This window comes from Columba livia, chromosome 1 (assembly GCF_036013475.1).
Source record: "Columba livia isolate bColLiv1 breed racing homer chromosome 1, bColLiv1.pat.W.v2, whole genome shotgun sequence".
NCBI classification, from domain to species: domain Eukaryota; kingdom Metazoa; phylum Chordata; class Aves; order Columbiformes; family Columbidae; genus Columba; species Columba livia.
This window is the reverse complement of record NC_088602.1, coordinates 69,840,704-69,858,534: the sequence shown is the minus strand read 5'-3', so window position 1 is coordinate 69,858,534 and position 17,831 is coordinate 69,840,704. Positions and strand designations below refer to the sequence as shown.

The 17,831-nt window shown below is 40.9% G+C and overlaps 1 protein-coding gene across 30 annotated transcripts in view; it reads left to right on the top strand.

Annotated features, from left to right (window-relative positions):
• BBX (BBX high mobility group box domain containing) overlaps positions 1-17,442 on the top strand; it is a 148,448-nt gene extending 131,006 nt beyond the window's left edge. For all 30 annotated transcript variants that reach the window (XM_065049873.1, XM_065049862.1, XM_065049853.1 and 27 more), the window contains 3 exons: positions 5,482-5,679; positions 6,364-6,556; positions 9,388-17,442. In XM_065049873.1, the coding sequence (XP_064905945.1) occupies positions 5,482-5,679; positions 6,364-6,556; positions 9,388-9,475 (479 nt within the window). In that variant the 3' untranslated portion in view covers positions 9,476-17,442. The remainder of the gene's footprint in view (positions 1-5,481; positions 5,680-6,363; positions 6,557-9,387) is intronic.
• Positions 17,443-17,831: the final 389 nt, after the last annotated feature.

Genomic DNA, 17,831 nt, shown 5'->3' with positions numbered 1-17,831 from the left:
TGGGGAACTGCATTTTCTCAGAGTTACAAAGGGGAAAATATCTGTGGTCTTGCCTACTCTTAAGTGTACCATGTAGTGACACAGAAAGTGCAGTGTTGATCAGCAAAGTGCAGTGTGGGTATGGCCTTGGCAGGCGGTGTGCAGCCTAGCCAGCATGTGCTGCCTGCATAACTTCATCCTTTCGGGAGTTCCTGGGCAGCAGGGCTCTAAAATATGACTCCACTGTCCCGTATTCTACAGCTTTCAAGCTGGGAATCCCAGCATCTTCATTTCAATTTGAATGTACAAGAATTTAGTGAATTAAATACTAAATGAAAATTTCAACTCCTTTTTGTGGTTAGTCTATGCTTGTGGTGAGTCACAAGTCAATAATGTGTGGGTTTGGTTTTTATGGAGTTAATTTTGCTGGAGGAAGGAGCTTGAATATTCTTATAGCTGGAAGGGTTACTGTCAGCAGAGGTCATGCTGGTTTCATGTTTTGTTGTCTTGAAAAGTGTGTATGCCTGTGTGCATCTGTGTTTTGAATTAAGAAAAGTGCAGTAAGGGTAAATTTTTATGTGATTGGGTCATGTTGTCTGAGTCTGTCTCTGATTTGAGTATCTGAGTGAATTTTGACTCCAGGTGACTATATCTTACACAGCATCACCAGCGCAAATCACCGTATTAAAAGTTCGCAGTTGTTTGCGGGGATGGATGCAGCCCAGTAAAATCCCAGTTGGACATGCCACAACCCTTGCTCCTCCTGGCAGAAAACACACAGTAATGCAACTGAATATGTAAAGAGATACGTCACTTCCCTAGGAAGGCTGACAGAAGTACAGTGGGACACATCCCTCTTTGGGAAGGTTGAACACCAGTCAGCTGAGAGATTTATTTTCTGCAACACTGTCAAGGCTTTCTGGTGGAAAGCAATACTTTAAATAACAAGGGGTAAATCACAACTGATGAGTCTTCGCAGGTACATGTAGTGAGCTGTGCTGAGGGCTCTTGCATGTGTTGTGTAACAAGCAGATGCAATGCTGGCCTTCATACCAGGAAGGGAGGAGATGAGCCTATACACCAGCCTCAACACTAGCCAGTATGTGAGGGAGCCTTGTCTCCCATAGCTGGTAGAGCTCACTGCCTTCTGCTGGTCCTCCATCAGCTCTCCCACATGCACATCAGTCTGTACAGCCTTAGCAAATATGTTTGAGGGAAAAAAAAAAAAAATAACACACAAACGAAGTGCAGAAAATTAACAGAATGACCTTTTGGTTTGGTTTGGTTTTGGTTATCTGCTGAGAAAGCCATGTTGTACAGGGCTGCAGCCCAGAGGGGGCCAGCAGCTCTGTGCCTTTGACATCCATGTGGGCTGGAAGAGGACTGGGTCAGCACAAGATCATACAGCAGAGCTGCCCATCCAGGCAGCTGTTCCATCCACACATCTGGCTTGACCATCTGCTGCTTTATCAGCTAGTGCCTCTCTGCTTCGAGTCCCCAGTCCGTGCCGCAGCTCTCTGTGGTGCCTGGCCTCAGGAAGCAGTATTGCAGCAGCATCCCGTTGTCAGAAGAGCTGGAATTTCCACTGGGTATAGGTCAGAGTGCTTCCTTGGTGAAGTGGTTCTCCGGGCACTGGTGACTTGAAGCTTTGCTCTGCTCTGCCGGTCTTCCCCTTTTTAACTTCATAAAGACCATTAAAGCATTACAACCCACCTTTCCTTCCTGATGCCAGTGTACTTAGACCCACAGAGCATTCATTCTCCACCAAATATGGTTGAACTCCTGCAGCTCTCTCTCATAACAGACAGGCATCACTGAAGAAATTCTTTGAAATATGTCTGTCTTTCTGGGTTGCAGTCTGAAAAGCTTGTCTTCTTGTGTGGCGTGTTGAATCAGTTTGATCAACTTCATTTTTCTTGTTCACAAAGATGGGCAAAATAAGACTGCATGTAGTCTGCATGACTGCAGAATAGGGTAAGCTGTCCATGCTAACTTTTAACAAATCTGGCTCTGGATGTTTTTTCTCTCAAAGTCATTTTTGTCAGTGTGGTATAAGCATGCCAAAAGGCCCACATCTTCCTATCATGTGCTCAGCTCTGCTTGCAAAAATAGCCTGGTGGTTCTGCATGTGCTACTGTCATGCGGAAAGCTAACTATGTAAATACATGTTTGCAGGACTGCACAATAGCTGCAGAACCTCATTGCATTTCTAGCCAGGGTTCTCCTGAAAATTAGCTGAGCTCTACTTGGGGCAGCAGTTGAACACAGGCCTGTGTGGAAAGAGAAGGGATGTGAAATGGATTAAAGAAAAATAGAGGGAGTTAAACTTGTTCAGCCTTGTCCTTTCTGCCCAGCAAAACCAAGTCCTGGTTTGGAGGATCAATATGTTGAATAGCATCGGATACACCTTTGGCAGCTGAAGCCATGAGGTGCCGTTCCTCTTGCAGGAGGACCCCTGTTAGCACTTAGCCAAGCTATGTGGTCATTGAAGCATAGACCCCTTTCTCCTCTGGAGTTCAGTGCAAAGGGTCTTCCGAGTGAAGTCTTTGTGCGATTTCTTTCAAGTTATGTTCTGTGTCTGCTTAAAAATAATCTCTTACGAAGTAAATGGGAAGATTTGTTATCCCAATGTTCACTGAGACTGCTAGAGAAGAAAAAAGCAGCTCTTCCCTTCAGTGCACATACCAGAAAATACTCATTGTTCACCTTTAATCCGTCCTTCAAAACTGTATGGCAGCAATGTTATGATGAAGTGATAAAGAGCTTACTTTTAGAGCTAGAAGAGGATAAAGAAGTAGAGGACTCTCAAGTCTCATTTCAAGGATTTAAAAACTTTAAGACATGAAGAGGGAATGTACTTGCTGCATCCTGAGTTTCTGAGGCACCGTGGTCAAACACATCAAGACCATATACTCCTCATGTCTTTAATGACTATCACCTCTTTTTATTTTACCTTTCAGTGTTTTTTCTCATCTTGAATTTCTTGAGCTTTTTGATGGATATTGTATGAGAAAAAAATGTAAAAGGGAGCTGTCTTGACCGATCAGGTTAATTTCTAATGACCTGACATGGCTTGTAATACACAATGCATCTAATTAAAAACACACCAAATCAGGTTTCTTTCAATACGATGTTTTTTTGTTTGAAATCATGTCTTAATATTTTTTCTTAAATGTAAAAACAAAAGTGACTTGTATTACTAAGATTAAAGCCATTATAAACTCAAACTGGAATTAAACTGCACTGTCGAAGCACTACCTAATTAGAGCAAATCCCCAAATCAGAATTAACAGTGTTGAACTACAACCAAACCATTGCATTAACATAAAATCAACCCTTATGAATTCCCAGATAAGAAATCTAGAGAGAAAGCTGCCCATTTAACGATACATTCCAATTGAGATTTTGGTCTCAGCGCAGTTATCTGAACATCTCAATATTAGCCCAGTCACGTGACTTGAGAGTCACATTTGCATTCATTGGCGCTCCTACTTAACGGCGCTGTTATGGGACAGATCTTTTCTTGTGATTTGTCTTGCTCTCTTTACAAAAAAATAAGTTTTCCAGCATAGCTCTGCTATGGAAAGGTTAGCAGCTCTAGCTAAACACTGAGGAAAGCTAGCTGAAGCTGTGTGCTTTTTTCCAAAATAGAGAACATGTACAAGTTCGAAAATGTTTTGCAGAAGAAGATATGAAGGTGCATTAAGAACGCAAATGAATTAATGTTTGGAACATTTCCAAATGTTTTTACACGTCTGTACTAGATCTGGTTGTGTTCTTACGCCATAAAACATTAAAAGGTCCTTTCCCACTTAAAAGAGCAAAGGGCAACAGCTAACAAGATAAAACGCATTACAGATGTTCTCTTCACCCAGTCCGCATCATTGCACAGTTAACAGTTAAAGAAACTAGCAAAAGATAGAGGTTCTATTAGCCATGTCTTTGAATAGGCAGCTCATTAAATCTACAAAGCAAACAATAAATAAACAGTAAATACACACTGAAGTGAAAGAGGGCAAAGTCCATGCAGACTGCTAGGCTACTGTGCAGAGGTCAAGTGCTCCTGCCTGACACAGCCAGTCTCAGTGCAGGAGGCTGGTTTTGTTCAGTGCTTGGCCCTTCTGAAAGAGCAGTTGTTTGCACTCTGGCTTGGGTTTTGTGTGTGTAACTTTGTTGGTCCTACCACCTAGAAAGTGAACAAGTGGATCTTAACCAGAACTTTAAAAGGAGAAAAAAGATTGAAAGAAGTAGTAGGGAAGAGAATGATAGCTGTTGACACAGAAACAGCTGTTAAGTACATAAAGGACTGTTGCCAAGAAATGGGGTATAACCTGACCGGAAGTAAAGAAAATAGTGGGCTGGAAATGCATCAAGGGAGATGAGGTGCAGGCATTAGGAAAAAATACAAAATGACTCAGGATACCGTGCACTGGGAGGAAAAAACCCAAGGACTTGGTGCAGACACCATGAGTGCTCCCAATTTCAAAACAGGTTAGACAAGACAGCTGTAAGAAGTGATATAGACATTCCCGTTGCTACCTGTAGGCTCTTTCTAACCCTAGCTTAACAGTGATCGCAGATGGAGTAGGCTTCATAATACTTGTATCACAGGTGGAAAAAAGATGCCACAGATTGATCCCCTATGGTATCAGCAGCATGGTTTATTAAATCAAATGCTTGATGACTGCGCACTCATCAGACTTTGGAAGCTTAAATACATTTTGTGGTTGCTGTCTGACCAGTTCCTTCATGAACAAGATTAAAGAGACTTTAGTTCAGTAAAAATTTGTGATCGTGTTCCAGTTCAGCGCAGAAGGCTACTTTGAAATGCCTGCACTGGTACTGCTGAGAAAGATTCAAACTGTTCTCTTCTCATTTGACTTTATGTAGGCAGTATTTCCGTCATGGCATTTTATCCCATGCCTTGGCTGGTTTTTTTTTAGCGTTCTTGTCTTTAACTGTGATCCAGCTCTGCTTTTGTATTTGTTGCCTTTCGGATGTTTTGTTAGGTTTGTTGTTTTTTAAAGGCAGTATTTCCCTCTGCTTGGAGGAGGTGATGTAGAATGACTGCAGAGGTAGACTGGGGGTTAGTCAGGAATTCCTGAATTCTGCTTGTGAGTCTGTCTGTGAGCTAAGATAAGCTTATGTGAGGACCATTATTGTTCCTTAAATACATTTTGTCTCTTAGCTACTTGCTGGCATCTTCCATTGCAGTGTGTTTTATACAGACTGTTTGATACCCTCCTCCCGCTGAAGTGCTGCTGCCCATCTCACAGTTTTCTTGGCAAATATTAGAAACGTGAACCTTCCAAGATATTTTTTAAGAGCTGATGCTACTATTCCCCTGCAAATATCTGCAGCATTTGGATGATACCTTGCCATAGGTTATGCTCTGAGTACCTGTGAGGGAAGGCTTTATGCAGCTAGATGCAAAATGGTAAATGAGCATAGCTAGTAGCTGTATTATTCTACATGTAAAACTGCATATTTTTCCTCTTTCAGCCATATTCTCAGAAGACAGAATTTCCAGTGAGTCTGCCTGGAAGAATAAAATTTCTCTATCTGCCCTAAACACTCCAGAGCCAGCAATGATGCATGAGCCTTTAGTTGGCAGCCAGAAAAGGAAAGCAAGGAAAACTAAGATCACACATCTTGTCCGAACAGCAGATGGTCGAGTGTCACCAGCAGGAGGGACACTGGGTAAGGAAATTGGAGTTTAAATTTTATTAAAATCGAATCGTTGGAGAAGGTTTGGAAGTATGAGCAACTGATCAGGGAAGTACGATTCAGTTAGCTTGTTTTCCTACCTGCTTAGAAAGGTCATTCTTCAAAATACAGGTATCAATCAACTGGGAAATCTCTGAGTCCATAATGGCCAACTTCTTTTGTTTGAATGTCTAAATCTCTCTTCTCTCCCTGGATATTTCATACTGTGAACTAACAGCTGATATATAGAGAAGTAGGAAACAGTTACCTTTCATAATTTGTTTTGAGTCCAGCAAAGAAATTACACTGCACCTAGTGATAGGATGTAAAAATTAATTCCATAATATGACAGTCAATGCCACAGTCATTGCAGGAGTCCTCTGCAGTTAAGATAATCTTCCAGGACTTCTGTGTCTTAAACATACACGAAAGCTCTTTTGCCTGACCTAAAAGATCAAACTCAGTTGAACGCAAAATCGGTAAACTGCTTCATAAACCTTAGCACTGTGCTTCTGCCAATAGCTTGGGTCAGAAGAGGTTGCAACATGAATTGCATTGCACTTGCAAAATCCAAGTCCTCAGGGCAAAGATTTGGTTAACACCAGACTAGTCAGTTTTTCGACGGGCTGCTGTGTCTTTAAGGGTTAGATTTGCAAGCATAACTTTCTTCTGTTGCAGAGGAGAAGCCAAAAGAGCTGCCACAAAGTACTCTTCAGAAAACATCGAGCGCAGAAACAGATTGTAACAGTGAATGCTCCAGAAATGCAGAGACAGAAGAAAGTCATAGTATTACGTCAGATATGCCAGCGGTATCTGCATTTTTTAGCTTAGCTGCTCTGGCAGAAGTAGCGGCCATGGAAAACGTACACAGGTATGGTTTTCTTTTTCCCTTGTTGTCTTAGTGAATAGTATATGGCTGCCAGCTTGTTCAGAAAGCATGTGAACGGCAGACTGTTTAATTTGGCTTCCTCTGTGCTTCCTCTTCCAGAGCTTTCTATGAATGTCTGTTCTACACCGCTTGCTTAGTAGTGTTAAGTCTTCACCTAAATGACAATGTGATGTATTTCAGTAGTCAGTTAAATGGTTCTCCCTGGTAAGATGCCTGCCAGGTATTTTTTATATAAACAGGTTCATAGGCTCCTTGAGATCCTAACAGTTGAGAAGTTCTAATTATCATATGCCCTTTGTAAGATAATATCAGATTTAAATAGCTATTGCATGCTGATTTCTTTTTTTTCAGTGGCCTAAGGCTGTGGAATTTCATATAACTTCAGCTGAAGTTTGTATGCTGAACATGGCCGAAGGAAGCTAACTTGTTATTTTTACTCTTGTAAAGAGGCAAAGCGTCTCAGAATGGCATGGGGCAGAACTCTTGGTGACAGAAAGCCATGCTAGTTTGGGTTGGTCCTCCCAGTTACTGGGCAGACCATCCACACAGATGAGGTGGAGAATGTGCAGGCTACTTAGGGCTGTTGGATCAATTCTGTGTGGGCAGATCCTGCATGAGGGAGGAAACCGATGGCAGCAAGTCCTCCTGGGCTTCTAATTATCTAGTGTTGTTCTTTGATGCTGTAGCTTATTGGAGATGAAAACCCATCCTTTCCTGCAGTGGAACATCAGTGAGGAAGTGCTGGGCCAGTTCGAAACCATCACAGCCTCTGTAAATGGCGTTTGACAGGTTTCTGGCTGCCTAAGAAACTCCACAAGGCAGTGGCTGACGAAACAATTTAAAACCTCGGTTTACTGCTGATCTCGTGGTCCCTGTCCGCCAACCCAGTCCTGTGTGCTCAGGCTGCACATCAAACATTGACAGGCTTTTCAGGAGCTCAGAGGCCCTGCAAGAAACAAAGTCAGCTGAACCCAGCCTGCTAGCTCTTCTCTGTAGAAGCTCTTGTCTTGCTTAAGCAACATTGGTTTGGGTGAGAAGTGTTTTCACGCTGCAGTCAGCCTGGCCTTTCCTCCTGGCATTGCAAAACCAGCGTCTGCTATCAAGACTGCAAAAGTCTGAACTAATTTCTGTCGTCTTCTGTGGTCAGAAGCCACGAAGTGAGACTTGGGAAAGTGCTGTGCTAAGCTCTGCTCTCACTCAAACCCTTGTGGTTTCATTGATTTCCATTAACACTGACCAGAATTGAACACAAGCAACAGGATTTGCTTTGCTGTGGTTTTTCCCTCTTTGTCCCTCTAAGAGTTCTTGTCCTCCTCTCATCCCTGCTGAAGTGAGCTGATGTTCTACATGACATTCTGTTTGGATCTTTCTTTATTACTGCCGCCTTCTGTCATGTCATCGTGCGGCTGGAGCAATGCAGCACCTTCCGTGGGGCCTGAAAAACACCAAACTCACAAATGTCCAGCAACTGCTGCAAATTCCAGCCTGTAATCACCCTGGGGGAAAATTACAACACGGGAGGACTCTTTCTCAGTAGAAACTTAACCATGTCTCTCACAGACTTGGCAAATGGAAGTCAAAACAGAAACCTAAATCTTTTGGGCTAGATGCTTCTCTATTTCCTAGTCTGTTGACTCTTTGTTACCTTTTGCAACTCGCTTCTTTATTTGCAAATAGCCAGAGATGTGAAGAACGGCATTAGAGGTTTGCTTGTTGTGTTTCTTCAGTGTTTGAATTAAATTATTAAATGATTTCACAGAGCCTTGGGCCACGGAAGCCAAACTCCTTTTTAATGGTAGTTAGAGCTTGTCTGGAAGTGGCAGCATAGTTTTCATCCGGACGCTTCTGTTTAGCTTTGTTTACCTTGTGCATGCCCCAGTTAAATGGTGTGAGCCTGAGCTGCGTTTTGCGCCAAGGCCGCTTCCTTGCACACTGGTTGTGCAAAGTGCGTATTGGTACCCCCGTTTCTGCTGGGTTCTTAGCTGTGCCAGGGGGAGGTAAAATGGCCCTTGTGTAAATAAGAATGGGCTCCAGATTTTAATTGCTGCGAATGACACATACTGTAACAAAAATAGAACCTGACTTGTGAGATTAGATAACAGGCAGTGACGTGGTTTGTGTATGTATTTTAAAAGGCAAGCTGCAAAGGACCTCTCCTGAGTCCATCTGCTACAATGATTGATGTTGATTTCCAGCACATAATTCTGGCGCAGTTTATTTTTATGATCCCCTGTGCCAGGGGATCATTTGTAAATTAACACTGCTGTAGTAATGAAAGAGATGTTGTGTTAAGGCTGATGAAGTGTTAAGTCATGAAGCCTGGAGTAATCCCAAAGCGCAACTCTGCTGCTGAGTATATTTCCATATTGCTTAAAAGCTTGCTATTGACTCGCATTAACGTGATATGTGCCTCTGTGCATTTACCTTCCTTTGCCACACACGAGCTGTACTCTCAGCTTCCGAGAGCTGGAGCCGCTCCCTGACAAAATGAGTGGGGCCACTTGTGCACTCTTAGCTTACTCTTGAGCTCTGCATTTTGTTTTGTGTGGTCAAATAACCATCACTACTTGGTTTTGCCAGACTTTGCGTGGTGTTGCGGGTTGTCCTCAGGATGCTGTGTTACCGTTGCGGGAATACTACTAAAAGGAGCGTGTCACAGCGGTGTGTAGGCATCTGTATCAGCAGGGAGTTACAGAGCTGTAATGTCAGATGTTAAACCGTATCACGTGCCGCTTTCTGTCCTTTCTGGTCTGATAAGAGCACCTCCTGTGCTCAAAATAATGACCGGTGGCTTTTCTTTTCTTCTTTTGCAGAAGTCAGAGGGCCACACCTCTCCCACATGACGGACAGCCAAATGAAATGTCTCAGGCTCCAGTGCTTATTTCCTGCGCTGACCAGTGAAGCTCCACTTTATTGTAAAACATTGTGCTTTACCTAATATCCTAGCCTTGTCTTTACCAAGGGAAGCTAGTCAGTCCATATGATGGAAACTTATAGACTGCAAGCAAGTGCTTATTGCTCTGAGTGGCCCAGAATTCACTGGAAGCCAGACGTTAGCAACTTGGGCCAGGTCCTCAAATCGGAACCCAGTATGTAGGAGGGAGATATTAATTGTCTATTAATGAACAGAAATGGAATGATCCTAGAGCTTGCTTTCTATTGAAGGCTTTTAAACAGTAAATAGGTGGTTGGTGTGAAAATGGCTGCCTTTACTGTTAGCTCACACAGCATCTCTTTTACCAACCAGAGAGTACGGCAACTAGTTTCGTATAATACCTAGTTATTCTAAATGAAAAAAAAAACCTACAACAACAACAAAAACACTGACGCACTGCACTAGTTATTATTAGATATTCTTAGTCATTTTTGTACATGAAGATTTAAGTTCTAAGATGGTTTATATTAATAGGTTATGCCTACGTTTATATTGTAGAATGAATTTAAAACCTGTTCCAGAGAACTCAAGGCAGCCTGGACAGATGTACCATTGTTAGCGGTGTTTGGGCAGCCATGTGGTCCAGATGTTCTGCACTTTTATATTTGCCACCAGAGTGGTAGAGTTTACTGGCAAAAATTCTGACAGGCTATGTTTGGGTTTGTTTCTTTTTAATTTAGCTTTGAATAACCAGGATGATGTGCATTAGAAGAAGGAGTGGTGTATGGAAAAGAAAATACTACAGATAATTGACTTGTCTTTTATGCCTTGGAGGGTTCCTTTATTTTTGCATAGATATCTGAGCGACGTGTTGAAACTTTCCTGTAAACAAAAAGTACTGCAAATGTGTTTTTCAAAAGTGACCTTAGTATTATTTCACCGTTCTGAGAAACCTGAAACCGTGACTTCTCGATATACATGTACACTGATACACATACCTTTTACATTCTACAGACACTGGCATTGTTGTAGTTACTATGCACAGTCCAAATCAGCTTCAGAGTTTCCATAAAAGGCCAATTACAGTTTGTGTTGGTGAAGCAGCAAGTTGTATACTGATAAACTACAACCAAGAGTAACGTTTGACTGAATTCAGACTACCAAACAGATCCATCTGCCAGTTTCTGTCTTTGCTTACGTTGAATTTTTGTTTTGCTCTCATAAATACATCCCAAAAGCAGGCCGAGTGCATCACTTGGCCCGTTACCTTCGCTATCTTGACTTACACTATTGTATAACCAAGCATTGATTCCTACCAACAGATGCAAAATGATCACTAGTAATTGATCTAAAGCTACAAATTCAACAGGGTACTTCTTCTATAGCACAAGATGTTTCCCTACTTTTTGCATTGTAGCACAACAATTTACCAAATTGGACTCCAGCAATAATTTTCTATTAGTCTTCGTCATACCGGCTGAATTTTTGATAGTATTAGATTGAGTTTGAAGTTCTTTGAATTAAGTCTTTAAATGATGCGAGTTTACATCATTCTATCAGGCATTCTTATTTATACTTGACTGAATTGATAATGTGTTCTGGGGTTATTTTGTAACTAATTTGATGTAATAGCCATATGGACAGTAACTCTATTAATGCTTGCGAGGTTTAGCCTTTCGTTGTTGTAGTTAAGTGAAAGTCTCTGGTTCAGTGTCGGGAAACAACATACAACACACCACACGACGAGTTGTAACAGCGGATTGAAAGTCTAACAAAGGGCAGGGAGATGGGGAAGTGTCACTGAAACAGCACCATCAAGATTGCATGTGTTGGAAGAAGGGAACAACAACAAAAGAACAACAAAATTTATGAGCCAATGAGTCAGTGAAAAGGCTTTTTAAAAATTCAGGTGAATACATGACTAAGAGCCCCTGGAATGCCATTGCAGCCTATGGCGGTATTTTTAATAAGATTTTATTAAAGTTTTATAAGTTATTTTAACAAGACAGGAGAAACTTAAAAGACTTAAAGCTGTTGGGTCACAGTAAGGTGGCTGTTGGAGTTTTGGACCACTTTATAATTAGCTGAAATCCAAATATCTTACAGTGCAGGCCGTTCACGTTGACAATGGTACTAACTTATTTCTCTAGAAACCTTTAGAGTAGATATATTTTTGTCAAAGTACCCCATCCTTCCTCGATTTAAATTTCAATATTGTTCCTGAAGATATTTCTGTATATTAATGGTACCTTTTTTAAAAGAAACAGAAAATTACTTTTTTCTATATGAATTAATATCTTACTTGATCTGCTTTTCCTTGACTTTCCCTTAGAGAGGGGGTAGGGTTGGGTCAGTTTACTGGATATGACTGTTTTCAGATACTTATAAACCTTTTTGTAGATATGCTTAATTTTTAAGCGATTAGGCACTGAGAGTAGCAGAAATCCTGCAAAGCTTTATAGTTCACTAGGCATTTGCCTTTGTTGGTTCTCTGAGTGATGTCTTGATTTCAGTAGCTAGAATTTTCCCTGAATCTACTAGAAGGGGTATCAGTATTTTCAGGTAACAAAGTCTGTTAGCACAACAAAAATTTCAGACCAATATCTTACTGTATTTGGGTTGGGGTTTTTCCTTGTTTGTTTTGGTTTAAGTTTTATTAATTTCAGCTGCTTTTGTTTTGGAAAATCTTATTGCTATTGTGTGTACTTCAGTATACCAGCAAACACTGTTACCGTTAACACATTGTCCACAAATGCCTCTAGAGAAGAAATTGTTGCACCTTATGTATATCTCAAGCAAACCAAAATATGATGCTTTTCTGCTTTGTTTATTCTGAATATGTTGTATCATACTTTACTGAACCCATTTTAACTTAGCTAAAGCTATCAATATTTATGCATTTCACATTATTTTCTGGATCTGAACCTGTGTATAAATCTTTCTTTTAAAAAAAAGATCAGCATTTACCGTAGTCGTACTCTGTGACTTATCCATGGGAGGGGGGAATCTTGTCTCAAGTGCAAAATGCAGTACTGTCCCAGTTTTCCTTGGCTTTTATTTATTTAGTGATCTTTGATATTTCATATGTAGTTTTGGGGTATACAAAATACATTATCGTAGCCGAAGCTACAAATCTAAGCAGCTGGGAGAAAATTACTGTAATGTCTTCTTAATTGTTCTAGTACTGTATACAAATATGGGAAAAATGTTCTGCAGAACATTTGAGATGCAGATTCTTATCCCCACAGTAGGTTATTTTCCAGATATTAGAACAAATCAATCAAAACTCGATGATCTTAAAGGTCTTTCACAACCTAAATGATTCTATGGTTCTAAAAACATCTATGGAGATTACTTAATGCTCTGCTTATGGCAGTAACTACCCCTTGAATGTGCTGTGATTTCAGAATAGAATATATTTATTTAAGATGACTGAATGCTCTTTTATACTAATACAATATCCCAAAGTCATGAGCAAGAGACTTCTTGGTAGTTTGGGTTTCTATTTTATAGCATTGGTGCATGACTTTTGAAATTAAAGTGATAAGCGTTGTTGGAAGGGGGCACAGGAACAGGGGACGGGTAGAAGCGTGTGAAATTGCGGTGTTTGAATTCCAGCTTTGGTCTTCATTGTTTGGGTGAGAGCTGCTTTTGTAGCACAAGGCTGAAGAGCTCTCTGCAGTTTGTATCAAGTAGAAACCCAGGAGAGTTGTAGCTCGCATTGTAACAAGGGAATGCCTTATAGTTTGGATGCTATCTTTTGGAACAGGATATTAAATTGAAGCGATTTTAATTTCCACTGCCTGTTTAGCTACTGTACAGATCCTGAACAGACTGAAAGCAACAGTGGGACAACAAAGAGAGGTTGAAAGGAAAGCTGGCCTTTGTTCTCAGTGTGGCAAAGTTATGGCAACCAAGGGGAATTAGCAGAAAAGATAGATGTGTGTATATATGTGTGTGTGTGTGTGTGTGTGTGTGTGCGCGCGCCTGGGTGTGTACATGCTGGAAAAAAAAGCAGGAAAAACAAAAACATGATGAGTCAACAAGAGACTACAATGTGTGTTGACCCTTTGAGTGCACTCCCTTTTTTTTTGAATGCTGAGTCTAATATGGCTACCTCTCCTAAAAGACTACTTTCATTAACTTCCATTTGCTTTCAGGCTTGATTGTGTAATCTTTTCAGCCATTGATCCCATTTGTATATCCTTGTGTGCTTTACTTTCCAAGAGCAACGTTTATATAGTGCAGACAATGTAAAGGCTGAATATGCAGTGGTAGCCAAACTCTGTTGCTGGAGCGTGTTGTTTTTTAACCTCTGCCGTAGTCATATGGGCTGCAAGACATGGGACTGGTAGCTCTGGTTAGTTCAGTGAGGTCGGTTTTTGAAACAGCAGAAAATGCAGCTCTTGTGGGGTGGTGGGTGGACTTCAGGTGTTGCCAGAGGTGAGGCAGGAAGCCAAATGCTGCTCTTGAAACTTGTTCTGGAGTTTGTTTGCAATCCTGATTTCTCAAGGAAACATAACTGTGCAACTTGTGTGTTGTATATCATACATTATCCATTAGGTGCCGTTTGTTTGCCGTGCTTATTTGATGACTGTAGAGCTCCTAGGTATCTTTGCCATGTTTTGTAATACTTGTGGCATTCTCCTGACCTTGTACATATTGTGGAACTGTCACCTACAGCTGCCAGGATGCTGAGGCACTTCAGGACACTGAACGCCGTGAATGAGTGCGTTCAGTCTGTGAGTTACTTGCCTCCTCCCCTGAATTCCTCAATTAAAAGGCACAGTGAGGTTTATGCTCTCACCCAAGTACTATTATAGTCATTTATATACTCAGAATTTTCTACTGAATTGACAACTTTGAAGAAGGTTATGAGATGGATGTGTATTTTATGTTCCCCCACTGGTTCTTCTACGGCAGAAATCTAGGAAGACTTGACACGAGTTCTCCACTCAGCAACACACCCAAGCTTAAGCTGAAAACCATTTGTACTTACGGGGCAGCGTTGTGGTGTGCGCTGTGAGAGCGCGGGAACCCTGGTTACAGACCACTACGCGCTTGGAGTTAAGCTTGGGCTTGAGTGATGTTCCTGGTGGGGGCAAGTCATTGTGGCCTAGGACCTTCATTGACCTGCAGTTTAAAAAATTACTGCAAGTAGCTTGACATCTATTGAGTTCTTCCAAAGAGTTGTATTGTAGTTTCTGGATCTTAACTGTTAGCATATTCCAGCAGACCCACACTGTACTCTACTGGAAAGAACCACAACTGTACAGGCTAACTAATTAACTAGGCTTCCCAATGTAATGGTCTAATCTTTTCACCCCTGCAGCTGAAACCTTGTTCTCTCCCATACACTGGTAACACTTCAGTCAGTGGTTGGGGCCTTGAAGGTGACAAAAGTGAGAGAGGCGTATATGTGCATGTGTCTGCATGTATGCATAGATACGCATATACACATCAGAGGGCAGTGACTTGCAACATGTTCTCTGTACAAAAGTGTTCCTGCGTTAGGTCATAAAACAACTTGAGGTTTCTTAGACGATAGTTTTCCAACTTTCTTGCTAGATTTCAGTCTCTTTCCTTCATATTACACCATACGGTGTGATTTTCAAAAATCACACCTGAAAAAAAACCACAGATCCTGCTGACCTGGATGCTACGAAAACCTTCTTTCTCAGCAGTGCTTGCTTTTAATAACCAGTATCTGTTGACAGTTTTAACACAACTGATTTGCTATCATCTTTCTTGCTAGGGCCCAGTCCTTCAGCTTTTGTTCTCACATATAAGTCCACTGAATTTTGACCCAGTATTTTTTATTCTCTCCAAAGCTTGGTGTAAACATGCCTTACAATAGTTCATCTCCATCATTGGTATAACAGAGCTACTGCCGCCTTAGATGTGTGTAGTTAAAAGTCAGTAAGCACATTTACAGAATGTCATACTTTCTTCAAAAACCTCTAATTTGATATTTTTAAGTGCACATGTTAAGCCATGTGTATAACATGCTAAAGTACATTAAACTGTGATAATGAAACTGAATAAAATATTTAATAAAATATTTGAAATATTTGAAAAGGACCTTCAAATAGATTTCTTTATGTTCATTCTATTTTGGTTATCTAGTGTGTGCCTGTAAACAGTTTCCCATTTAAACCTAATGATTGCAAATAAATACTATTCAAACAGAGCTTCTTTGATACTTCACCTGTTTTACTATCAAATGATTGTTTACTTTAACATATGGCTGAGTTAGCAGTATTTGCAGAATTTGTTTTTAGCTACAGTATGAATTCATTGGCTTTTTAATACTTAAAAGAAACAAGCTCGTTTTCCACCTGAAAATGGAAGATGCCAAAACCCAGAGACAAATCCTCAGAACTGTGGACTGTAGTTTCCTGTCAAGATCATCCGTTCAACTTCTGCACAATGACTACAAAGATGTCACATATTTTGCAAATAACTTCTGCCCATTTGTTGTTGTTTACGCACGTCTATAAGAGAAGAGGAGCTTCCATTAAAAATAAATAAATAAAAACTGTTGAGCCTGGTTCAGCACTGTTGACATTGTTGGAAAGATCTGTAGACCCATGCAAGTGCCCCAGAATTTGATGGACTTGTATCGTCATAAAGCTGGAGATTGTGGGCCAGAGAGAGCCAGGACTCACTGCAGTTGGGCCGTGGCAGAAGAGCTGGCCTTTTCTCCTGAGCTTTCCATGTATCCGCTTTGTGTTTCTGGGTTTTCTCTTCTTTGCACAGTTGGGAAGCTTATCTATAGTCCATCCAAGTATAAGAGAAGTCCTCTCACATGAAGGTGGCCTTGCCATGTTTTCGGTCTTTGGACACTAAGAGAACTTACTCAGAAATGGATTCTCTTTTAGAAATAAGTAGCCACTGTCATCGATGTTGAAATGTCCCCACTGCTTTGAAAACTTAATTAAACCAGGACTGTGTTCTGCCCAATTACCTTACCCTCTTGAGGCTTGAAAATTAGACTGCTGGGGATCTTGTATTTTCCTGTCCTTGGATGCCTGAAGCCTCCTTGATTGCAATGTACTTTTCTGATCCCAGAAGACCCAAGTACAGGCTTCATGAAGCCAGTAGACACCAGTTGTTCACATGGGAGCAGAACTCCTGTCTCTGAATCAAAAGCAGCAGAAGGTCAAAAGCAGCCTTCAGGTTTATTTCTTTTTAAACTATGTACCATTTACTCAGGGAAGAAGAAATGTACACAATCTTGGACTGCCTTTACTGAGTATGCATCAGTATGTCTGCAAAGAAACACCAGGACTGCAAGAGCTTCAGCATTAAAGGCCGTGTAAAGGTCATACCTGAGGCAGGGGGATAAAAGCTCTGATTCAATGAGCATAAAAAGCTGGATGAAATCTTCTTACAAAATACATATTCCCTCAGTAGAATATGCCCAGTCAGGAACACTGAAGTCACTATTCTGTTTTTTTGATTACCAAATCACCTTAAAACAGTCATCTGCATTCCTCGGATTCCCATCTTTTTTCACCTGCTCTCGTTTTGTTCTTTCAACAAAACACCTGCTGAATCCGGCTAACTCTGGGTGCATCTAGATCTGGTTTGTTACGTTGCTTCGTGCAGCTGCATGGCATTACACTGACACTCTCTTCACTGTCAGGTAAGATAAATATCCACTAATACTTTTGGAAGAACACAGGGCAGAAAGGCTTCATTCTCCTCAAGCTCTGCCATTTCTCCCCTTGATACCTTTTGTTGGGCTCTTCTCATTGTTCATCCGAGGGTTTTTTTAACGTGTAGCTAACCCTGCTTTCAAACGCTTTTTTTCTTTTCCTACAGCGTAATATTAAATGAGACAAATAACTATGCTATAGCTGGTGAAGCTGTTGATTCTTCAGTAGGACACTAGCACTTTATAACAAAATATGAGATGCGTTCCTATATCTGCTGCAAAGTTCTATTTTGTTTTGTTTTCAGAAATAAAACCTGTCAGATGTAACGCCTACCATCTCTTCATTGTCAGCTTTTTTTGGTGGACTGTTCTTGGCCCAGAAACAGTAAGAAATTGAGCTCTAATAGTTGTATTTAATGTGTACTCTGGATTTCAGCTAGGCTTCGTTAGTTACTTTCTGACAGGAGAAGGTAACATGACATCTTCAGTAGAATTAAGATAGCACAAGATGTAGCTGTATCAGCTCCAGCTGAAACTCCAGTTGAAAATCCAGCCTATACAAAGCAAAAAGTTTATTCCATACAGAGCAGCACTTCAACCCATTTGTCAGCCCATAAAACAGGAGAAACTAGTTGAAATAGGCCCAAAAATCAAACCACTTGGGTTCAAGTGTTAGGCTTAGAACCAAAGTGTAATTTTTCAATGCAAACACCCAATGCTTT